This window comes from Trichechus manatus, unplaced genomic scaffold (genome assembly GCF_000243295.1).
Source record: "Trichechus manatus latirostris isolate Lorelei unplaced genomic scaffold, TriManLat1.0 scaffold00077, whole genome shotgun sequence".
NCBI lineage: Eukaryota > Metazoa > Chordata > Mammalia > Sirenia > Trichechidae > Trichechus > Trichechus manatus.
In genome coordinates, this window is record NW_004444013.1 from 6,730,535 (window position 1) to 6,750,057 (window position 19,523).

The window sequence follows — 19,523 nt, forward strand, 5'->3', positions numbered from 1 at the left end:
AAAGCTACTAATGTTTGTGATTTTCCTTGATTTGACACCTTGCTGAGCCACCTTATTAGTTCCAGTACTTTTTCAACTGATCATCTCATGTTTTCTAGCTAGATAACTATATATTTTGGTAAATAATAGTTCTGCTGCTTCTTTTATTGTATAATGTTTGATGTTTGTTTTCAATTTACTGACAGGAATATTTCTTTCTTGAAGGTTTAGTCAGCATTATCTGTAAAACTATGGTACTTTTTTGGGGGGAAGGATGGATTCTGTTTACTTAATGATCAGATTTTTGTAAAGTTAGTTTTGTTAATTTGTATCTTTTTCAGAAAATCCATTTAATTTTCAAATTTATTATTATAAATTTATATATAATATTTTCTTTTAATCATTCTGTTCTCCATATCTATAGTCAGACCTCCCTTCAAATTCCCAGTTTTGTTTGCTTTTGTTTTTATTTTTTCTTGCTCAGATTGTCTAAAAAATTTCATAGTTAGTACAGTCACATGGTTTAAAATTTTAAATGTGTGTATAAATGTGAGACAGTAAAACATCTCCCACTGCCTTCCAGTTTCTTGTCTACCCAGTGCTGTCTCCTTCCTAATAAGCCCCCAAACAGGTAACAACTGTTTTTGATTTCTTGGGTATCCTTCCAGCGTTTATTTATGCATAAAGTCAAAATGAATACATTATTTTCTCTCCATTTTTCACAAAAAAATAGCTAACATATATACAGAGTTCCTCATTCATTTGTACAGTTGCATTGTTTTCCACTATATGGACAAACCGAATTTATGGAACTAGTCCCCCTCTGATTACATTTGGATTGTTTCCAAACTTGCAATTCAAACAGTGGTTGTTGTTTCAAAGAACTAAGTAAATTCTTAGATGCCAGATCAAGGGAACTCCATTTGCTGTTTGGCTACATGTTGCCAAATTGCCCTCCACAAAGGTTGGGTAAAGTACCAAAAACCAAACCTGTTGCTGTTGAGTCGATTCTGACTAATAGCGACTCTGTAGGACAAAGTACAACTGCCCCATAGGATTTCAGAGTACAAGAGGGCCCATTTCCCTACAGCCTCGGGGAACTTGTATCAAAACTAAACAGATTTTCACTAATCTACCTTTAAATTTTTTAAAAACTTACTATGTTTGAGTCAAGTTTAATGAGGTATAATTTACATGCAGTAAATTTACCTTTTTTTTTTTTTTTTGCTGTAGAATATGCAATGTAGTTATAATTAGCATTTCTTTTATTATAAGCTTGAGGTGTTATTTTTATCATCAGAAGAAGAGAGATTTTAACACTCCAAGTCTAAGGAGTAAAACTTTGAAACAAGACTAGTCAATTTGCACATTCTTATTTCTTTCAACCTCAGCACATTTCATCCTTTGGAAGATTCAGAGTGTGCAAAGCAGTACAAAATGATTGTTGTTTTAAATGTGCTCTCACCAGTTTTGGAGGAGCGCAGTAAGACAAATGGACTGTCAAGATGGAAAAGCTTAACTGGGAAGATACATTTATTGAATAATTGAAAGGAAGAGGAAATGCATTATCGATTAGCCACAAAAATGCACAACACCTAGTCTGCGCCCCAAGAGAGTTGGGTAAATGGGAGTCATAAAACTGTTTCAGCCCTCAGTGTTCTTACAGGCCTCGGTGTTCTTACGGGCCTCGATGTTCTTACCAGCCTTGAGAGCTGTCACTGCCTTCCTCTGTGTTGCAATAGCAGAGCATTGATGGATTGATGATAACTTTCAGGTTTAGCTGAAATGCAATGTTCCAGCAGTTCTTTGTAGCTTTCCTAACCTTTTACACTGTATGGTTTACTGAAATAGATAACCGAATCCTGGAGTTACCATATCCTACTTTGTTTAAGGATTTTTGTTTTTTAAGGGGCCAAAAAAAAAAAAATCAAACCCATTGCTGTCTAGTTGATTCTGACTTGCAGTGGTTAAAGCGCTCAGCTGCTAACCAAAAGGTTGGAGGTTCAAACCCACCAGTTCCTCTGCGGAAGAAAGATGTGGCAGTCTGCTTCTGTAAAGATTTACAGCCTTGGAAACCCTATGGGACAGTTCTCCTCTGTTCTATAGGGTTGCTATGAGTTGGAATCAACTCGACGGCAGTGGGTTTGGTTTTTGGTTATACCGTAAATTAAAGGAGGCCCTGGGTGACACAAACGTTAAGCGCTCAGCTACTAACTTAAAGGTCGGCAGTTCAAATCCACCCCAAGGTGCCTCAGAAGAAAGGCCTGGCTGGTGATCTTTTGAAAAATCACAGCCATTGCAGATCCTGTGGAGTACAGTTCTACTCTAACATACATGGGGTCACCATGACTCAGAATCATCATGACAGTAGCTGGGTTTTTTTTAATAGTGTGATTGGAGAAAAGGTATATGATGGCGGCAGAGTTAGGAGCAGAACTCAAGTCTTCTGATGTATTAAACAGCCAGATGACCTCCAGCAACCAAGTCCTTTAACGTCTCTGGGCCTGATTCCCCACCAAGTCGGAGTGGATTGGGCAAGATCCTTGTTAACTCAAAGTATGGTCCAAGGATCAGCAGCGCAAGCATCACCTGAGTCCTAGAACTGCAGTCTGGAACCCCACCCAGAGCTGTTGAATTCGAATCCGCATTTTAACACCGTCTTCCAGTGATCTGTGTGCACCGTAAAGTTTGAGCGATGCTGGCCTCCGTGGTTTCCCAGATTCTGGTCTTGTTTCAGAATTCTTTGCTTCTGTGTTCTTTCAGTCATTAACCACAGGTGATTCCGTGCAGATTTGCAAGGGTCATTGCAGAGGATTTGGTCTCCCGTATGCCTTGTTGACTGTCAGTGATGGCAGCGACTGCCACAGTCTTGGTCCCTATTCCTGTCACTATAGCTGAACTGTGGTTGGCGGAACACTTGGTGGCACAACGGTGAAGGGCTGGCAGTTCAACCCCCACCCCCCCAGCGGCTCCACAGGAAAAAAGATCTGGCAACCTGCTCTGTAAAGATTACCAAAAACCAAACCTGTTGCCATCGAGTCAATTCCAACTCATAGCGACCCTATAGGACAGTGTAGAACTGCCCCATAGGGTTTCCAAGGAGCACCTGGTGGATTCGAGCTGCCAACCTTTTGGTTAGCAGCCATAGCTGTTAATAACTACGCCACCAGGGTTTCCGTAAAGATTACAACCTAGAAAACCCTGTGGGGCATTTCTACTCTGTCACACAGGGTCGCTTCCAACAACAACACTGAGAAAATGGGGCAGCAGGGGAGACGCGAAAGCCAGCTCTGTTTGTCTTTACAGAGGCTTGGGAAGCAGGCCCCAGCTTGCAAGATGCCTCCTGCACACTTGGCTGGGTTGTCCAAGTTCTAGTTCTGTTAAAGGGCAAGGAGATAAATAACAGTCAAGCTAGATATGCGCAGTGCTTATCTGTGTATTTCGAATGTGCTTTCTTACCAGCATAAGTGATATCCTTTCTTTTATGTGAGGGAGAAACTGTTTGGACATTGAAATTTTTTGGAGGGAAATCATACGTTTGAATATAAACTTACCAAGATAGAGAATCTTTACTTGTTCTTCACCACCCAGCCCAGCTCAGAGAGGACAGAGCAGCACAGAAGGATAACATTGTATCTTGACATTGTATCAAGTGTAATAATCCTATGGTAACTCTCAGGCTGGTGAGAGTCCTGGGTGTACACACAGAGCTGCTCATTGAGTAAAAGCCCTACTTTACTTTCTGCTGTTAGGATTTCAGGGCTCTTAGTGCTTTCTGTCCCTGAACTATTTACTTGTTGTGGTTGAGTAGATTCTAGGTTGTGGGGTTTTCTTGGCTGTAATCTTTACAGAAGCAGATTGACCAGGCCTTTCTTCCACGGCACCACTGGGCGGGTTCAGCCCGCCAATCCTTAGGTTAGTAGTCGAGCGCAAACCATTTGGCACCACCCAGGGCCTCCTAACATAGTATGAAGCATATGATTTGCAGTAAGCTCGGGCAGCTCTTGCTATGGAAGATTCTGTGAAGGCTGGTAGGAAAAGCATTGAGAGACAGGCAGAGCCAGGTCACCTGGATGTGAGCATCCACAAATAAAGGGTCTTCCTTTGTTATCTTTTTCTGGGAAAATGGGGTCAGTCTTTTTTTTTTTTTTTTAATTGTACTTTAGATGAAGGTTTACAGAACAAACAAGTTTCTCATTAAACAATTAGTACATGTATTGTTTTGTGACATTAGTTGCCAAACCCACAACATGTTAACAGTCTCCCCTTCTCAACCTTGGGTTCCTCATTACCAGCTTTCCTGTCCCCTCCTGCCTTCTCATCCTTGCCCCTGGGCTGGTGTGCCTCTTTAGTCTCGTTTGTTTTATGGGCCTGTCTAATCTTTGGCTGAAGGGTGAACCTCAGAGTGACTTTAGTACAGAGCTAAAAGGGTGTCCAGGGGCCATACTCTCATGGTTTCTCCAGTCTCTATCAGGTCAGTAAGTCTGTTTTGTTTTGTTTTGTGAGTTAGAATTTTGTTCTACATTTTTCTCCAGCTCTGTCCAGGACCGTCTGTTGTGATCCCAGTCAGAGCAGTCGGTGGTGGTAGCTGGATACCATCTAGTTGTGCTGTACTTGGTCTGGTGGAGGCTGTGGTGGTTGTGGTCCATTAGTCCTTTGGACTAATCTTTCACTTGTGTCTTTGGTTTTCTTCATTCTCCCTTGCTCCTGGCAGGGTGAGACCAGTGGAGTACCTTAGATGGGCACTCACAAGCTTTTAAAGATGCCAGACGCTACTCACCAAGGTAGAATGTAGAACATTTTCTTTACAAACTATGTTATGCCAGTTGAGCTAGATGTTTCCCAAGACCATGGTCCCCACAGCCCTTAGCCCAGTAATTTGGTCCCTCAGGGAGCTTGGATATGTCTATGGAGCTTCCATGACATTGCCTTGGTCAAGTTGTGCTGGCTTCTAGTAGGGTCAGTCTTGATGTTCTCTTTCAGCCCTGAAGTTTAGAAACTAAAGTTTTGGGAGCCCAAAAAATTTCAGCTTTTGGCATAAACAAAAATCTGCCTAGAAAGATACTTCAGACAGCCCTGGATAGAAATATATGTGAGAACGATGTCAAAGTCTAGAGTGACTTCACTAGGGATTCTGTTATTTTGTCCTTGCACACTTGAAACGTGGAAAGGGGGGCTTCCATTCCATCATGCTAGTAAATTGTTCCAGGGCTTGAAGATAGACAAGTTCACGTTAGCCAAAAATGTGCTTTGTTTATAAACCCAGGGTTTATTTCTGCTTTTGTGCAGGACACAGGTTTGCTCTATACGTACAGTTTTGCCCAAAGAATTTTGAAAATAATGGACTGCTTTGAAGGAAATTTCCTGGGAAAAATAACGAATAAGTGTGTACAAGGAAGTACATCAAAGGAAATTAATACTACCAGTGAGAGAACCACGTGTTTTTTCACACTTGTTCATTTTTCACAAAGTAGTTCATTTAGGATTGTCTGAAAGACGGCCACATTTCAGAGAATATTGTAATCTCTTCTCCTGTCATAGAAAGAAAAGAAAAAGATAGATTTTGAGCACAAAAATGTGGGAAAGGTAGTTTTTCCCCAGATGTATACAAAAGCACTTACTCCGAAATGGGGCTGTTCCTGTACACTTAATGCCATTTTGGTCTTTTATTATTCTGTTATAGAATTTTATGGAATTTGGCTTATGGGGTAATCAAATAACCACGGTACTAGATGTGACACTTAGATCTTTTCACCTTTTGAGATAGACATATCCCTTAAATTCACACAGCATTATCTATTTTCTGTATTTCTTTAATGGTTGTAGGATTTTGCTTACATTTTATGTCCAGACTTGGTCTCCATGTCCATCATCTCACTCTCGGTCCCCGACTGGGTGCGTCATCTGTCATGTTGATGGCAATTCACTGGTTCACATCCCCAGGAGAGAACTGAGCTGCTGCATTTCAGATTTAGTTTTAAGTAAGAAGCAATTGGGAAAAAAGACCTGGTTATCTGCTCCTATAAAGATTACAACCTAGAACACACTATGGGGCAGTTCTGCTCTGTCACATGGGGTTGCTGTGAGTCGGAACCGACTCAACAGCAGTGGGTTTAAGAAGCGATCAGCAGCAGCATCACTCTTGCAGCCCCGGCCTGTTGACCCACTGGGTGGAGAGGTCAGCAGCTCAGACCTGAGGGAGCTCCTGGTGCCTCGGACCACCCTCTTCTCCACGCCCCCTCAGTGTCACTCTCATCTTCCTTCTCACTGCCTTCTCCTGTCCTCCTGCCTTGCTCACACGGATTGTCACTTTTCCTGGTGGCAGGCAGGGGTAAACGAGTTGCCACTGTCCCAGAGCCAGTGGTGAAATGGCAACACATAAAGGCTCTTAGGTCCCAGCAAGACTTCAACTTGACTGTAAATCAGTCCCTCCAGTGGCAGGTCACCATAGAAACCCAAACAAAAAAAAAAAAAAAAAAACCCTAAACCCATTGCCAATGAGTTGATTCCAACTCATAGTGACCCTGTAGGACAGAGTAGAACTGCCTCATATGGCTTCCAAGGAGCGCCTGGTGGATTCGAACTGCTGACCTTTTGGTTAGCAGCTGTAGCTGGCTGTAGCTCTTACCCACTGCGCCACCAGGGCTCCCCAGAGAGACCAAGCAAGGTAAAAACAAACCAACCAACCCAGTTGCCATCATGTCAGTTCCAGCTCATAGTGACCCCACGTGTGTCAGAGTAGAACTGTGATACTAGGGTTTTCAATGGCCGGGTTTTTTCGGAAGTATGTTGGCAGGCTTTCCTTCCGAAGAGCCTTTGGGTGGATTCGAACCACGAACCTCTCAGTTAGTAGCCTTGTGTGTTAACGGTTTGCACCACCTACGAAGTCAGGCAAGGTCGGGAGCAGGTATTTCCCGAGTATTCTGGGTGTCACAGTGAGAAGGATCTGAAAGAACAGGAAGACGTGGGCTTGGCCCTGCCTTCCAGGCACATTGTTAACCACTCCATAGTGTAAGGAAGTATCCGATATTGGTGTTCAGACCTCGGAGGAAGCCTAAAGAAGGCAAGGCTGAGGAGGTGATGAACATAAAACATGTTTGGGGCACCAGCTCTCTTTTCCCTGGATGAGTTTTCATCAGAAGTCCACACTCTGGTGTAGGCAGGGGCTGGTGTGCTCTTCAGCCCTGCACCTGGGAGGTTAGGGCGGGTGAGGGGGCGGAGACGTGGGGGGATGGTGTTGGGGAGACATGGAGAGGGGCAGGGAGCATGAGAGCAGCCACAGGCCTCTGTAAGCACAACTGTGTGTCAGGGGGTGGTTCCCTTCCTGGTCTCAGGGCACCTAGGATTAAGGAAAGGCTGGGCAGCCAGGTCTGAGCCAAGGCCACATCCTTTTCCGCTCTTTAGCCCACTGTGCTTGTGTTCTCCATTTCCAGCCAGACCTGTCCAACCTGAAAGACTGAAAAGAAAAGGAAACTCATTCTCCGGCAAGGGTGCTGGAAAGGGAGAGTAGTTTAAAAACAAAGCAAAAACATTGCCTTGCAAAATAAAAATGTAAGACAAAACGTGGTCCAGCTCTAGCACACGTAGTTGACAGTAAACGTGATTTAAATCCTTTTTGGCACCTTTGATCTCAGGGTTGCTGGGATGACTTGGTGTGCATGCAAAGGCCTAACTTTGGCCTGGACCGTTAACACTTGCCAAACAAAAACGTATTTCTCTAAATGTCAAGCGAGTCTCATCTATCCAAGTGGAAACGGGGAGAGGGCAAGGCCAAGAAGAAACATCTGCTTGTTGCTAAATACCATTTGCTTCATTTGCTATTGAAGACACTGCCCTTTTGTGTATTCAAGAACTGTGTATTTGTTTTAAAAAGGAAAAATCAGCTTGTTGACTTTTGTTTTTTAATTTTGCTCCATAAAAGACTGTCAAGATGAAGAAAGCATATGTTTGCAGACTGGCAGTTGGCTGGACCACTTTTCTGACTTGCAGTCTCTTCTGAGGGTTCGCTTTCTCCCCCAGGAGTGTTGCTGCTTGGCGGGCAAAGGCCTCACAGCCTTGTTTCCCATCCACCCTTGGCCTTGCCCACCAGCGTGCGCGCCTCGCCCACCAGCGTGTGCACCCCGCGTTGTTGCAGGCCGTGCTGTTGGGACTGGATGACATAGCCGTGGCGTTTGCGTCCCCTCCTGTTCCACACGTGTCTGTCATTGCCTATGGTTTTCTCTCTGCTCTCCCCACACAGATCCGGAGTTAGGTGTTGGCACGCTACCCGAACATGACAGCCGGGATGCAGGGCCGATTGTCCCCAAGATATCGGGTCTAGAGAGAAGCCAGGAGAAGAGCCAGGACTGTTGCAAAGAGCCGATCTTTGAGCCTGTGGTGCTTAAAGACCTCTGCTCCCAGGTCCTGCAGCCGCTGCCCCCGCCCCCTGCGGAGCCCCAGCTCCGTGCGCCTTCTCCGGGGCCCGACCTGGTGCAGCGCCCCGAGGTCCCAGCTCAGCTCCCACCTCCAAGTACACAGCTGCCACAGGCCCCCCCAGAGGTCCAGCTGCAGCCTACCCCACAGCCTCAGGCGCAGAGGCCGCCCCGGCCTCAGTCCCCCAGCCAGCTGCTCCACCAGAATCTGCCGCCTGTGCAGGCCCACCCCTCGTCTCAGAGCCTCTCCCAGCCGCTGTCTGCCTACAACAGCAGTAGCTTAAGCCTCAACAGTTTAAGGTGAGCCACCTGCACTTGTTCTGCCTGACTTTTACCATCTTCCTCGGACAGGCAGGCAGTGGGCATGGTGGGGATGATGTCCTGCTAGGGAACACTGCCTCTTTTCTGTCTGAGGCAGAAACTGGAAGACAGAAAGGAGCAGGCAGGTGGGGCTCGGGTCTCTTGGGAGAGAACAGGTCAGGTTGGGTCGTGAGGACATGATGAAGAATAAAATATTTGCAGGGACTTGCAACGGAGGAAGGCGAGAAGGAAAAGAAGGCTTAAGGAGCTGAGAGTGAGAACACTGTGCCAGGGGGCCCCGCCAGGGACCCAGAACCTCAGTTGAGGTCACTGAATGTTAAGAGGTTCTTAGAAGGGAGGCTGTTTGCCTCCTAGGGAAGAAGGTTTGACCAGGAGTTTGGCAAAAGAACTCCCCACAGCTCCCAAGGTGGGAAAGGTGGGACATCATTGTGCTTGACTTCCTCCCAGGCAGGTAGGAGGGGTAGAGAAGAAACAGCTGGGCTTGGAAAAGGGGGCATACAGTATGGGGAGTCAGTCTGTCTGTCTTGTCTTTGCCGAATTGCAAAGGAGAACTACAGAGAAGAGGGAGACAGACGTGGGGTGCAGGGACCAACTATGGCTGTCCCAGGGTTGTAATTACGAGCCCTCTCATGTTCACTGGGTCTGAGTCTTTGTTATTCCCTCCTTCTGACGACCTGGTGAAGTTTGTGGCTCAGAGATCCGTTCTTTCCTGTCTCTGCCAGGCAGGAAGCCTCTTAGGGAGGCAGACTTCTTCCCCCAGGGGTGGTCCTCTGACCCCTAGGCCCTTTCTGAAGCCTCTGACTGCCCACAAAGGTGACAGACAGTGCCAACACGAGGCTTCCCCTGACTTTTCTTACTTGTGTTCCTTCCTTTATGAGGTGACATACAGTCAGGGTGAACTGAGACCATTTGTTTTCTGCCGTTTTCCTTTGTTAATTGTGGTTACACACTGTATAGGAAATGTGGCCACTGGCGGTGGGAGGGCTGGGGGCTGCTAGGGGCAGAGATGAGAACGTGGCCGCAGAGAGAAGAGAGGACTGGAGTTGTAGGCTGACCCAGCTGCCTCCGCACCGCAGCGCCTAGTAGCTCTGGAGCAGCGGCTTCTGTTTGGGGGATCACTCATGCTGTAGCGGTGATGCAAACGTTTAGAAGATCGTAGTTTCTGGAGACCGCTCCTCATGAGTACAAGGGCCAATCTACAGATAGGGAAGGGCCAGAGAGAAAGTACTGAATGACTTCGGGGCGTGGAAATCGGATTTTTTTTTTTTTTTTTAAAGAAAATAAATGGCTTATGTTTTTTTCTTCCTTTTTTTGTTGTTTTTATTCCAACAGCAGTAGCAGAAGCAGCACTCCAGCAAAGACTCAGCCTGCCCCTCCTCACATCTCCCACCACCCCTCCGCCTCCCCGTTCCCGCTGTCACTACCCAACCACAGCCCCCTGCACAGCTTCACACCCACCCTCCAGCCCCCTGCACACTCACATCACTCCAATATGTTTGCCCCTCCCACGGCTCTGCCTCCTCCACCACCACTGACATCAGGGAGTCTGCAGGTGCCCGGACATCCAGCCGGGAGCACTTACTCAGGTAGGCTTCCGCTCGCCCTCCGCTTGACCTCACCTGCTGTCTGTATTGCCCATTAATAAACCCCTATGGCTGGGTTTTATTTTATTTACCATTTTCTGCTTTATTTTATGTATTGTCATCTTCCTCAAATCCTCTGTGGTCAGAGCTTCAGCAAAAATGCATATAAACACCTTTGCTAACCTAGTACCACCATGGTGAGTCAGACACTGCCCAGATGGAATGGGTTTCTTTGAAGTCATGAGACTTTTCCAACTAAGTTCACCCACTGGGTGTAACACACAGACTGCGTGCCCTGTCGTCTAGGCCCCCCGTTTGAGTGAGAAAAGCTTGCTTGGGTCCATATCCCTTTAACTCCAGGATCTTAGATGAAGGCCTGGTTCAGGGATGAATTTTCTGTTAGTTTTAGCTGAGCAGAGCCTACTTCTTAGATATTTGGTCCTTTTCCCCTCACCTGCATGAATCACACCAGGTGTCCTGATGGGGGTCAGGTAGAGCCATATCTACCAGTGACACAGAGAGCTGTTCTGTTAACAGTGATGGCCCTTAAAGAGGGCGTGAGGGCATGGTGGCAGCTAACAGTTACTACCAGTCATTCACTGTTCTGAAGTATGTAACCGTGTTAATTCCATAACCGTCGCAACAAACCCGCAGGAGATTATTGTCTGCATCTTACAGATGAAGAAATGGAGACACAGATAGGTGATTTGTCAAACCCACGGTCACTCAGCTGTCGGAACAGAGGGAAAAGTTGAACTCTAGTGATTTGGCCTGGACTTCTGTCACCTCCCCATGCTGTAGAGAGAACAGGACAATCAGATTGTGACTGGGCCTCGTTGGTTGTCCCCTCGTATCTGAGGGCCTGGCCGTACCTCTGAGCCCCCAGCGGCTGCACCACTGGCCCCGCTCCCTCCACGTTCAGGCACTCAGATGCCCTGTTCTGAAAGAAATGACCGTCTGCTGCGAGAAGGGGTGTCATCCTCTCCTGTTCTTCTTTTCCAGAGCAAGACATCTTGCGACAAGAACTGAACACACGTTTTTTGGCCTCGCAGAGTGCTGACCGTGGGGCCTCGCTGGGCCCTCCGCCCTACCTGCGGACTGAGTTCCATCAACACCAGCACCAGCACCAGCACACACACCAGCACACGCACCAGCACACCTTCACGCCGTTCCCCCACGCCATCCCGCCCACCGCCATCATGCCAACGCCAGCACCTCCCATGGTGCGTACCCCAGGCAGAAATGTGAGGATAAGTAGAGCGCACCTCTTTTCCTGTGCAGCACGGTGGGGTCAGCAGGGACTCTTTGGGCCACAGCAGATGGAGTGGGCCGTGAGAGCCACTTGGGGGCTCTTTGGCCTTGGCCATCTTCACTGGAGAGGGAAAACGTGCCCTCTTTCAGGCAGCTCCAACACTGGGCCGAAAGTAGGAACTTTTTCCTAGACAGTTACGTCTCACACAGTGGTGGGTCTTATTCCAGATGCCTTCAAAACTGTCACATCCAGTGTTAGTGCTTAACTCCCGAAAGGGTAATCTTGTTTTCTTAAGCACGTTGGGGGATTGCCACCATATGTAAAAATGTGTCTGTGCTTTGCACTAAGTACTAGCAAAGAAATGCTTAGACTCTTGGGGGTCAGGAAGAGAGATGGGAAGGGGGAAGAGGCCGTTTAAAAAACTTGGACTACGGACTACGTTGGGTAACACCTGCTCATTCAGAAGGTTCCCTTAAGCCTGCTTTGTTGGAGGTGTTACATTTCTTGTATTTCGAAAGACAGTTCCTAACCTGGTATGGTACTCGATCAGCAAGTGGTCAGGGATCAGTGCGCCCTGAAGGGACAGAGCTCGGCCTGTGGTGAGAGACACCAGTGACAATGACATGGTCTCCGTCTTCACTGGGGACCAGCACAAACCATGAGAAGTGCCTGGGATTTTTTTTGTAAAACTATAATGAATAATGCTATATTAGAATGTTATATATTTTGAAATAGATCTCTGTCTCTAACAGTGAGTATTAGTGTTTTGCTTATTTATTTTTTTAACGTTTTTAAGGAAATACATGATTTTTAAGACAATTAATGTAGGTGTTTTGAGAATAGATTTGGAATCTCCCTGTTTTAAGAGGCATTACCTTTATCAAACTTTGCTTCTTCTCTCCCCTCCCCCTTCAGTTTTGTTCAACTTAGTTTTTTAAAATATACTTTTAAAGTTTGCTTTATAAATTGTATTTAGAAAAATCTTGGGACCCAAAAAAATTCTCCCACAGCAAATTCTATATCATTTCTGGATGAACTTCTTAATAATTACCATTTTAAGGGCCTAATATTTTGGGTAAGAGTTTATACTGTCACGTAAACTAAATGTTTCACAATTAAATTTTACAACAGGATTAAATCTACCTGAGGGTGGTTACAACACCAGGATGATGAAATTATTTAGATGAAACAATAGTATACTCTTTTCTGTTCAAAAGAAAGATTATAAGACCTTGTCCAAATTGCTTTGTATCTGGATATGATACATTTCGGAAAACAGCTGAATGTACAGTTCTTCTGCCAAAGCAAACATGAAAATGGAGAGAATTCTCTCGATAAAACAGACCACATGCTCATGTGTCTCTGTTTTTCTGGATAATTGCCTCTTTTCCCCAATTTAAATATTTGATGTGTATCAATCTCTAAATACAGAGTAGGAGGAAAGGCATAATAGTATGGTCAGGACTAAAACGTGTGCTGTATGGGTTTTTACTTGTTTTTCTGTTGTGTTGGTTTTTTGTCAGAGTGACTCGGGCTTAGAATGGCTTCGTGTACAATGAGGTTGTTGAATCTGATGACAGCTGAATGACAAAGAAGCTTGTTTAGGGCTGCCTCCACTGAAGCAGTGAACAGATATGTAGACTCTTTAAGTAACTAGCTTTTGCTTTGATCCCTTTACAGTTTGACAAATACCCTACAAAAGTTGACCCATTCTACCGGCACAGTGTGAGTTGTATTGCCATGCTACCATTGACTGTAACTGCTGTTTCGTGTGTGTGCTCTTGCCACGGATCAGTTCATGACTAGCAGCCTTCCTTCCTCATTCTTGCAAGAGTTCCATTCTCCTTGTCACTTTGGATGCTTGCTTTTGTGGCGTTTTGCTTTTGGGGTAAAGATGCAGTATCATCTTCTGAATCAAAAGATCATAAGCCTTCCTAAGACTTTTGCACAAAGTTGGACTGCACTAGAAGTCAGGCATCTGTCCTGCCAAGCAGGGTGTCTGCATTTGCTCGTGGGGTTTCAGGAGAGCCTGAAATCACAGGATGGCAGTCATCGATTGAAGTGCCGGTAAGGCAGAATTCCTGGCATTCAACTTCAATTTATTACATCCAGGGAGAAAGTCCTTGGTCTTTTCAACTCCTAATTCTTCAGGAAGCAGATTTTTATCTCTTCTAGACTAAATGTAAAACCCTCTTCCACAGGGCTGGTACCTGGGATCATTCTCCAGAGCTTGTTATAATTGAAAAGAAAAATATTTAAATTTAAAACTCTTTAAAATTAAATGAATGGTATTTGTCTCGTGAAACTCATTCTTCATTTGAAATTATCTTGTTTTATGCAATTTTAAAAAAATATTTTATGCAATTATTAAGAGTACATTTTGGAACTTAAATTGCTGCCATCTGAAGTTACATATAAAAAAAGAGCTTCTTTTTATACAAAGTCCTTGAACATCTGACCATGATATTTTGATTATGGGGTGGATACTGCATCATTTTTACCTGAAATTTTGCAAGTTTCTTTGCTCCATGGTTTATTTATAATTTTTTCAATGAAACTGGGGAAAAGGAAGATTAATAATTGCTTATAGCCATATTGACTCACCATACTCAACTATTCCTATTTTGATTTTTAGATAGTGTTATCATTTGTATTAAGTAGAAGTGCTACTTAATAGATCAACAAGACCTGTGAATTTATTGATTCTTTGAACCAAATAATTAGAAACTCTATTAGTCTTAAGTGTAGTTTGAGAAGTAAGACTAGAAAATACTAGAAATCAATTAAGAATTATTTATTCTAGAGGCATTCAGAAATAACATTAGGAAGGCTTCTTCAGAGAGGAGTTAGAAAAGTATACTTGGGTGACCTGCCTCCCCCCACTTGTCCCATCCCCATTCTGCTCAATACTATGATACAAAAGCATTTTGTAAATGGACGCACAAAATCCAGCAGACCTGTGGAATGGTACCATCCTTGATAACCATCAGATTTCTGTCATTTGTTGTATCTTGCTGACAAATTAAGAACCAGCTAACAAAATAATTCTGAGATAAGTTTCACATGCCCACTAGGTGGCTCAGATAGCCTTCTTGGGACCAGGTGCCTTGCCTATTCACAGAGAGACCTGGGTTTAAGATGGAGAATAAGCCCGGAGGCTTGGAAATTTGTTTTAGGTGTTTCAGGTTTTTAGTCAAGGGGGAAACAGCCAACCGTATCCCAAGAGGGTCAGTAACAAAATAAAGCAAAAGGAAAGCGATGAGAACATCCAATATTTTTTCTTAAAACACTAAAGGAATAATACCCACCTGGAGGCAGAGTAATAGAAATTTGACTGTGTTTTAGTGTGGTGTGCATTTAATTACTCTGCTTTATACAGAGTACTGTGGGAGAGTTATTTCATATTATTAGTTATAGAGGGTAATATATGAAGCTCTTAGTCTCCCTGCTTTGGGGGATTGGGACGTTATAAGGGGAATTAAGATGCAGTGCACTCAAGTATCTAAAACACAATTTTAGACTTCGTTTTAAATGAGGGCACTTGGCTTGCAATCACTGTTTAAGTGGATTTAGTTCAATATTAGTCTGAAAAACTTTGCTGCATCATTGAAGGGAGCAAAAAGAAATAAAAACCAAGAAAGAAGAATGTGCTCTGAAAACAGACAGGATTGTGAAATGTGTACTTCAGTCATTACCTAGGAAGAGCTAACATGCAGAAATGCTGTGCTAAGAAAGGCTTCCATTATTATTGTTTTTTTGACAGATCATGCAACCGTAAGGGTGGGGTGTTAGTTACATATCTGGATGGTGATTTGATCGAAGTAAATGGAACCAGAGCAATAGAATTTCAGAAATATTAAGTTCTTAGAAGGCAGGGAAGATGTGTTTTCATTGTCTTCAGTATTTCTGTGTATTTCTTTCCTCCGCTGTATCTTCTGTAAGCTTTGATTCAAGAAACTTCATCATCTCAATTCAGAATCATTCTTCCTCTGCCATTGAGTGGTCAGACTGACCTGCCAAGGGCCTGGCGGGAGCAGCCTCCCAGAACCTGTGCATTATATACAAATGCCATTCAGAACTGGCCATAAGAGTCTGTACTCACAGGTCAACACAGAAGTGCTTTGAGGACCCGAAACTCTGGGAAACAGCAAGCGTAACTTGCAGCTAGATGACATTATCCCAGACTTGGGTTATTCCTGTGCTACATAATACAGCTTAAAGAAAAATGGGTAGCTCCACTTAAAGTATATATTAAGTTATTCTATTTCACCATTCCACGAATATTTGTCACCATTTAAGATGAGAGAATTAAATCATCCTCTGGAACTGCCACTTCTAGAATAGCCTAATGAAGCAAGGATTGTGAATATCTTCTCATTTCCTCCACAAACTATTAAAAATCTGAAAGTACTAATTGAGTTTTAATGGTATAAAATCCTGGAACTCATAAAGACTTGCTTCTTTTTCTTTTATTTCCTTTTTTTCCCGTCCCTTTTCTCTCTCTCTCTCTCTTTTTCTAATTAACTTGTAATTTTCTGGGCATCTTCCTTGGCTCAGCACCCCTCCTGTTTTTGAGCTGCATTGAAATCTCTAACCATTTAGGACTTCTATCCAATTTAACAATTAATAATTAGAAAGGCTCCTGTTCTACTGATGTCCTCATCAGGGACGTCATTTGTTGGCTGATTGATTCTGAACTACTTTTAACTTTTTAAGTTAAACATTCATGGCACATCTGTGTGATCATTTCATCCTGGCTTCTTTGACTAATAGCATCAAACTGAGATTACTTGGCTTGCTAATGTTGATGTCTTTTGACGGGAAGGGAACTGGAAAATATCATTTGCCTCCTACTAAAACCTGTTTTCCCTCTCCATCTTTGGCCACAGCTCTTCCATTCCTATCCTCCTGCAGTATCGGGCATCCCCCCCATGATTCCACCCACTGGCCCCTTTGGTTCACTACAAGGAGCATTCCAGCCGAAGGTAAGACACCTTACAGCACTAACACACAGTGTGTTTGTAAGTCAACTCCCGGGCCAAGAGTGCAGGTGCATCCTGCATCCTCTGTCTGCCCAGCAACAAACTCTTCAGATCCCAAGTGACTGTTAGGATTAGAGGGAGAATACTTTATTCTAGTCCATGTCATTGAAAACCTCAACCAACATTTAATTTTCAATTTGGAATATCCATGTAATCTCAGTTGAGCAAGGATTTTTCTGTACTCATTAAAATTGGCAGAATATGTGCATTTTTCCCCCACAGATTCTGTGGACGTAAGCTTCCGGTCAGGAATTGATGAAATGTCAGACATATGTGCACCATTAGTCCTTGAGGTATATGTTATTCACCACGATGCAAAACTGAGTCTTTATTGATTTTAATAGGAAGAGGACAAGAAAATCCCCAGACTAAAATTATACCCTTGCAATTGTGTCAGGGGATGATTCTTTCTTATTTCCTGCATCAGCCCCATCCCTCTGCAGGTAGGTCACTCTGCAGGTGGAGGGTAGCCGCCTACCTGTTTTTTTTTACCCTTTTGTCCTTCTGCTCTTTCTCAGTCCTCCTACCCCTCATCCATTGTCATACTTGCCAAAGTGAAGACTCTGTCATCAGTTACTAACATCCTAGTGCAGAATTAACCTTTACCCTTTATAAGAACTAAATTGTTTTCTACCTGGTCGGTGATGTGCGATTGGGCTTGGCTACGGTTGTCTCTGCAGGTCAGTGTTGAGGAGTAATTCTGAGGACACTTGCCTTTGTATGACTTGAAATCTAGTAGAGTTCCTGTTTTGCTTTCATACAAAAAAAAGTGAAATGTATTTCTCATGGGTAACCGTACAAAATAAAGCCCTTATTTTAGGGGGCAGTGGTGATTCAGTGGTAGAGTTCTCGCCTTCCATGTGGGAGACCTGGGTTCAATTCCCGGCCAACCCGCCCTCATGCGCAGCCACCACCTGTCTGTCAGTGGAGGCTTGTGTGTTGCTAGGATGCTGAACAGGTTTCAGGGGAGCTTCCAGACAGACTAGGAAGAAAGGCCTGGCGGTCTACTTCCGAAAAATCAGCCAGTAAAAACCCTATAAATCACAACAGTCCAATCTCTTTGTGCATTGAGTCGCCATGAGTTGGGGGCGGACTGGAAGACAGCTAACAACAACAGCAACATCCTTATTTTCTTCTCAGATTTTTAAAGTAGGAAATTATGTTGTGTGTGATTTTGGTTTTATTTCATTTTCCCATGTCATTTTTAAGGCAGACCACTAGATTTGGGCCACATCTCTCAGGATGAACACATACTGCATTTCCAAAGGCATGTTGCCCTACAACTAGAAACAGGAAAAGAAATCAAAAGACACTGGGGGTGGAATTGGCTACACCTTAGAAATCACGTTTACTTGCATGGAATTGCTTTCATAAGGCCAGACCTTATACACGAGGTTATATACATGGAGCTTTTACATTGGCCATGTTACCTCCTCCCGTCTTGGGATGAAATGATGGTGATTTTTAAACTCCTTCCCCCTAATCTGCTCTTCACTATCCCTCAGACCCTGGTCTGTCCCCTCTAGGTTGCAGCAGACCTCTAGTGCCTCCCCAGACAGACTGGTAGGTCATTTAATAAATTAGATGATTTCCCTCACTCACAATTATCCAATCACACAGAAAACTACATCTGGGCAGAAAGTGTCTCTCCTGGTGTTGAAATAGGCCTTTCTAGGCCATCTTCCTGATTGAATATGTAGATTGCAGTTCATTAGTGGAGTTCTTCATATGTATGCAAATCAGGCTGTTAACAACTCCAGCTTAATTGTTAGTTGTACTGCAGCTGATTGCTTTTCTTTCTTTCGTTCCTCCCCATCCCCCCACTTTGTAGGCCAGCTCAGTGCCTAACCCTGGGCTCTTTTTCCACGAGTTAACTTCCTGGTGTGGAAGTTGTGATTTATTAAAACACCTGGCGTTATTTTCCGAATCCTTTCCCCACTAGAAAGGATGGACTGTGTTTGTGCCTAAACTAGGTTGTTTTCTTTCTTTTCCTTTTTTTTTTCTAATTCAAAGAACAAAAGCCTACAGATAAGGTTAATATTATTAGTGATATTTAAGCGTAGTGGGGGGAACAGGAACAATTTACTCATGATGAAGCAGAATTGCTTGAAATCATTTAATAGTAGATCTGTGTGGTCCCTAAATTAGGTTCTCTTGTCCCATTTCCACCACTGCTAATGAATAATTACTGAGTGTAATTCCTTGTTATTGTCTGCCAGTTAAAATTTAGAGTGTTATCTTAATGTCTGCAAAATACTTTGTTATTCTGATGAGAAGCACCTGATACTACAGATTATAATAATGTTCACTTAAGCATTTCTTGGAATCTTTGGTGATAAAGCAAAAAAAAGAAAGAAATTCCAATCAACCCTGTCAGTCAGTTAACTCAGAAAAAGATGGAGCGTTTCAGGGTTATTGCTTGTATATGTTGCTTGTCTTTCCTGTCCTTCTCTTTTTTGCTTCCGTAAAATGTGGTAGGGTCAACCTGTCTTTAGATGCCATTGCTAGCGAGGGCAGTCTGCTCAGTGTGGCTTGAGAAGATAGTGGATCGTCATACAGAACATGTGTGATTATTGAGGAAAATGAATCTGTGAACTCTTGTATTTCAGAATGAAACAAAAAATCCGAGTTTGATTCAATAATTTAGAATAAAATCTCTTGGTTGTGTGTCACATGTTACATGCTTCCTAAGCTGTGGTCTCATTCACTTGTAGACATCCAACCCTATTGATGTTGCTGCTCGACCTGGGACAGTCCCACACACGCTCCTCCAGAAGGACCCAAGGGTATGTGTGCACAGTCAGGCTTGGTCTCAGGTAATGCCGGGCGGCCTTGCCCACACAGGGTGGGCTTGTCCACAAGAGGATGGGCAGCACAGTGCTCCTCAGCCATGTGAGGGAGCTGCTGTGGTAGCTCTTCTTCCTAGGAGACCACA

The 19,523-nt window shown here is 44.0% G+C and overlaps 1 protein-coding gene across 2 annotated transcripts in view; it reads left to right on the forward strand.

Moving 5' to 3' along the window:
• Nucleotides 1-19,523, forward strand: part of AUTS2 (activator of transcription and developmental regulator AUTS2) — a 1,348,477-nt gene that overhangs the window by 1,311,135 nt on the left and 17,819 nt on the right. Inside the window, exons 8-13 of one of the 2 annotated variants that reach the window (XM_023735301.1) lie at nucleotides 8,219-8,690; nucleotides 10,044-10,297; nucleotides 11,297-11,517; nucleotides 13,227-13,271; nucleotides 16,436-16,531; nucleotides 19,303-19,374. In XM_023735301.1, coding sequence (XP_023591069.1) covers nucleotides 8,219-8,690; nucleotides 10,044-10,297; nucleotides 11,297-11,517; nucleotides 13,227-13,271; nucleotides 16,436-16,531; nucleotides 19,303-19,374 — 1,160 coding nt within the window. The remainder of the gene's footprint in view (nucleotides 1-8,218; nucleotides 8,691-10,043; nucleotides 10,298-11,296; nucleotides 11,518-13,226; nucleotides 13,272-16,435; nucleotides 16,532-19,302; nucleotides 19,375-19,523) is intronic. The other variant, XM_023735302.1, reaches the window with a different exon arrangement.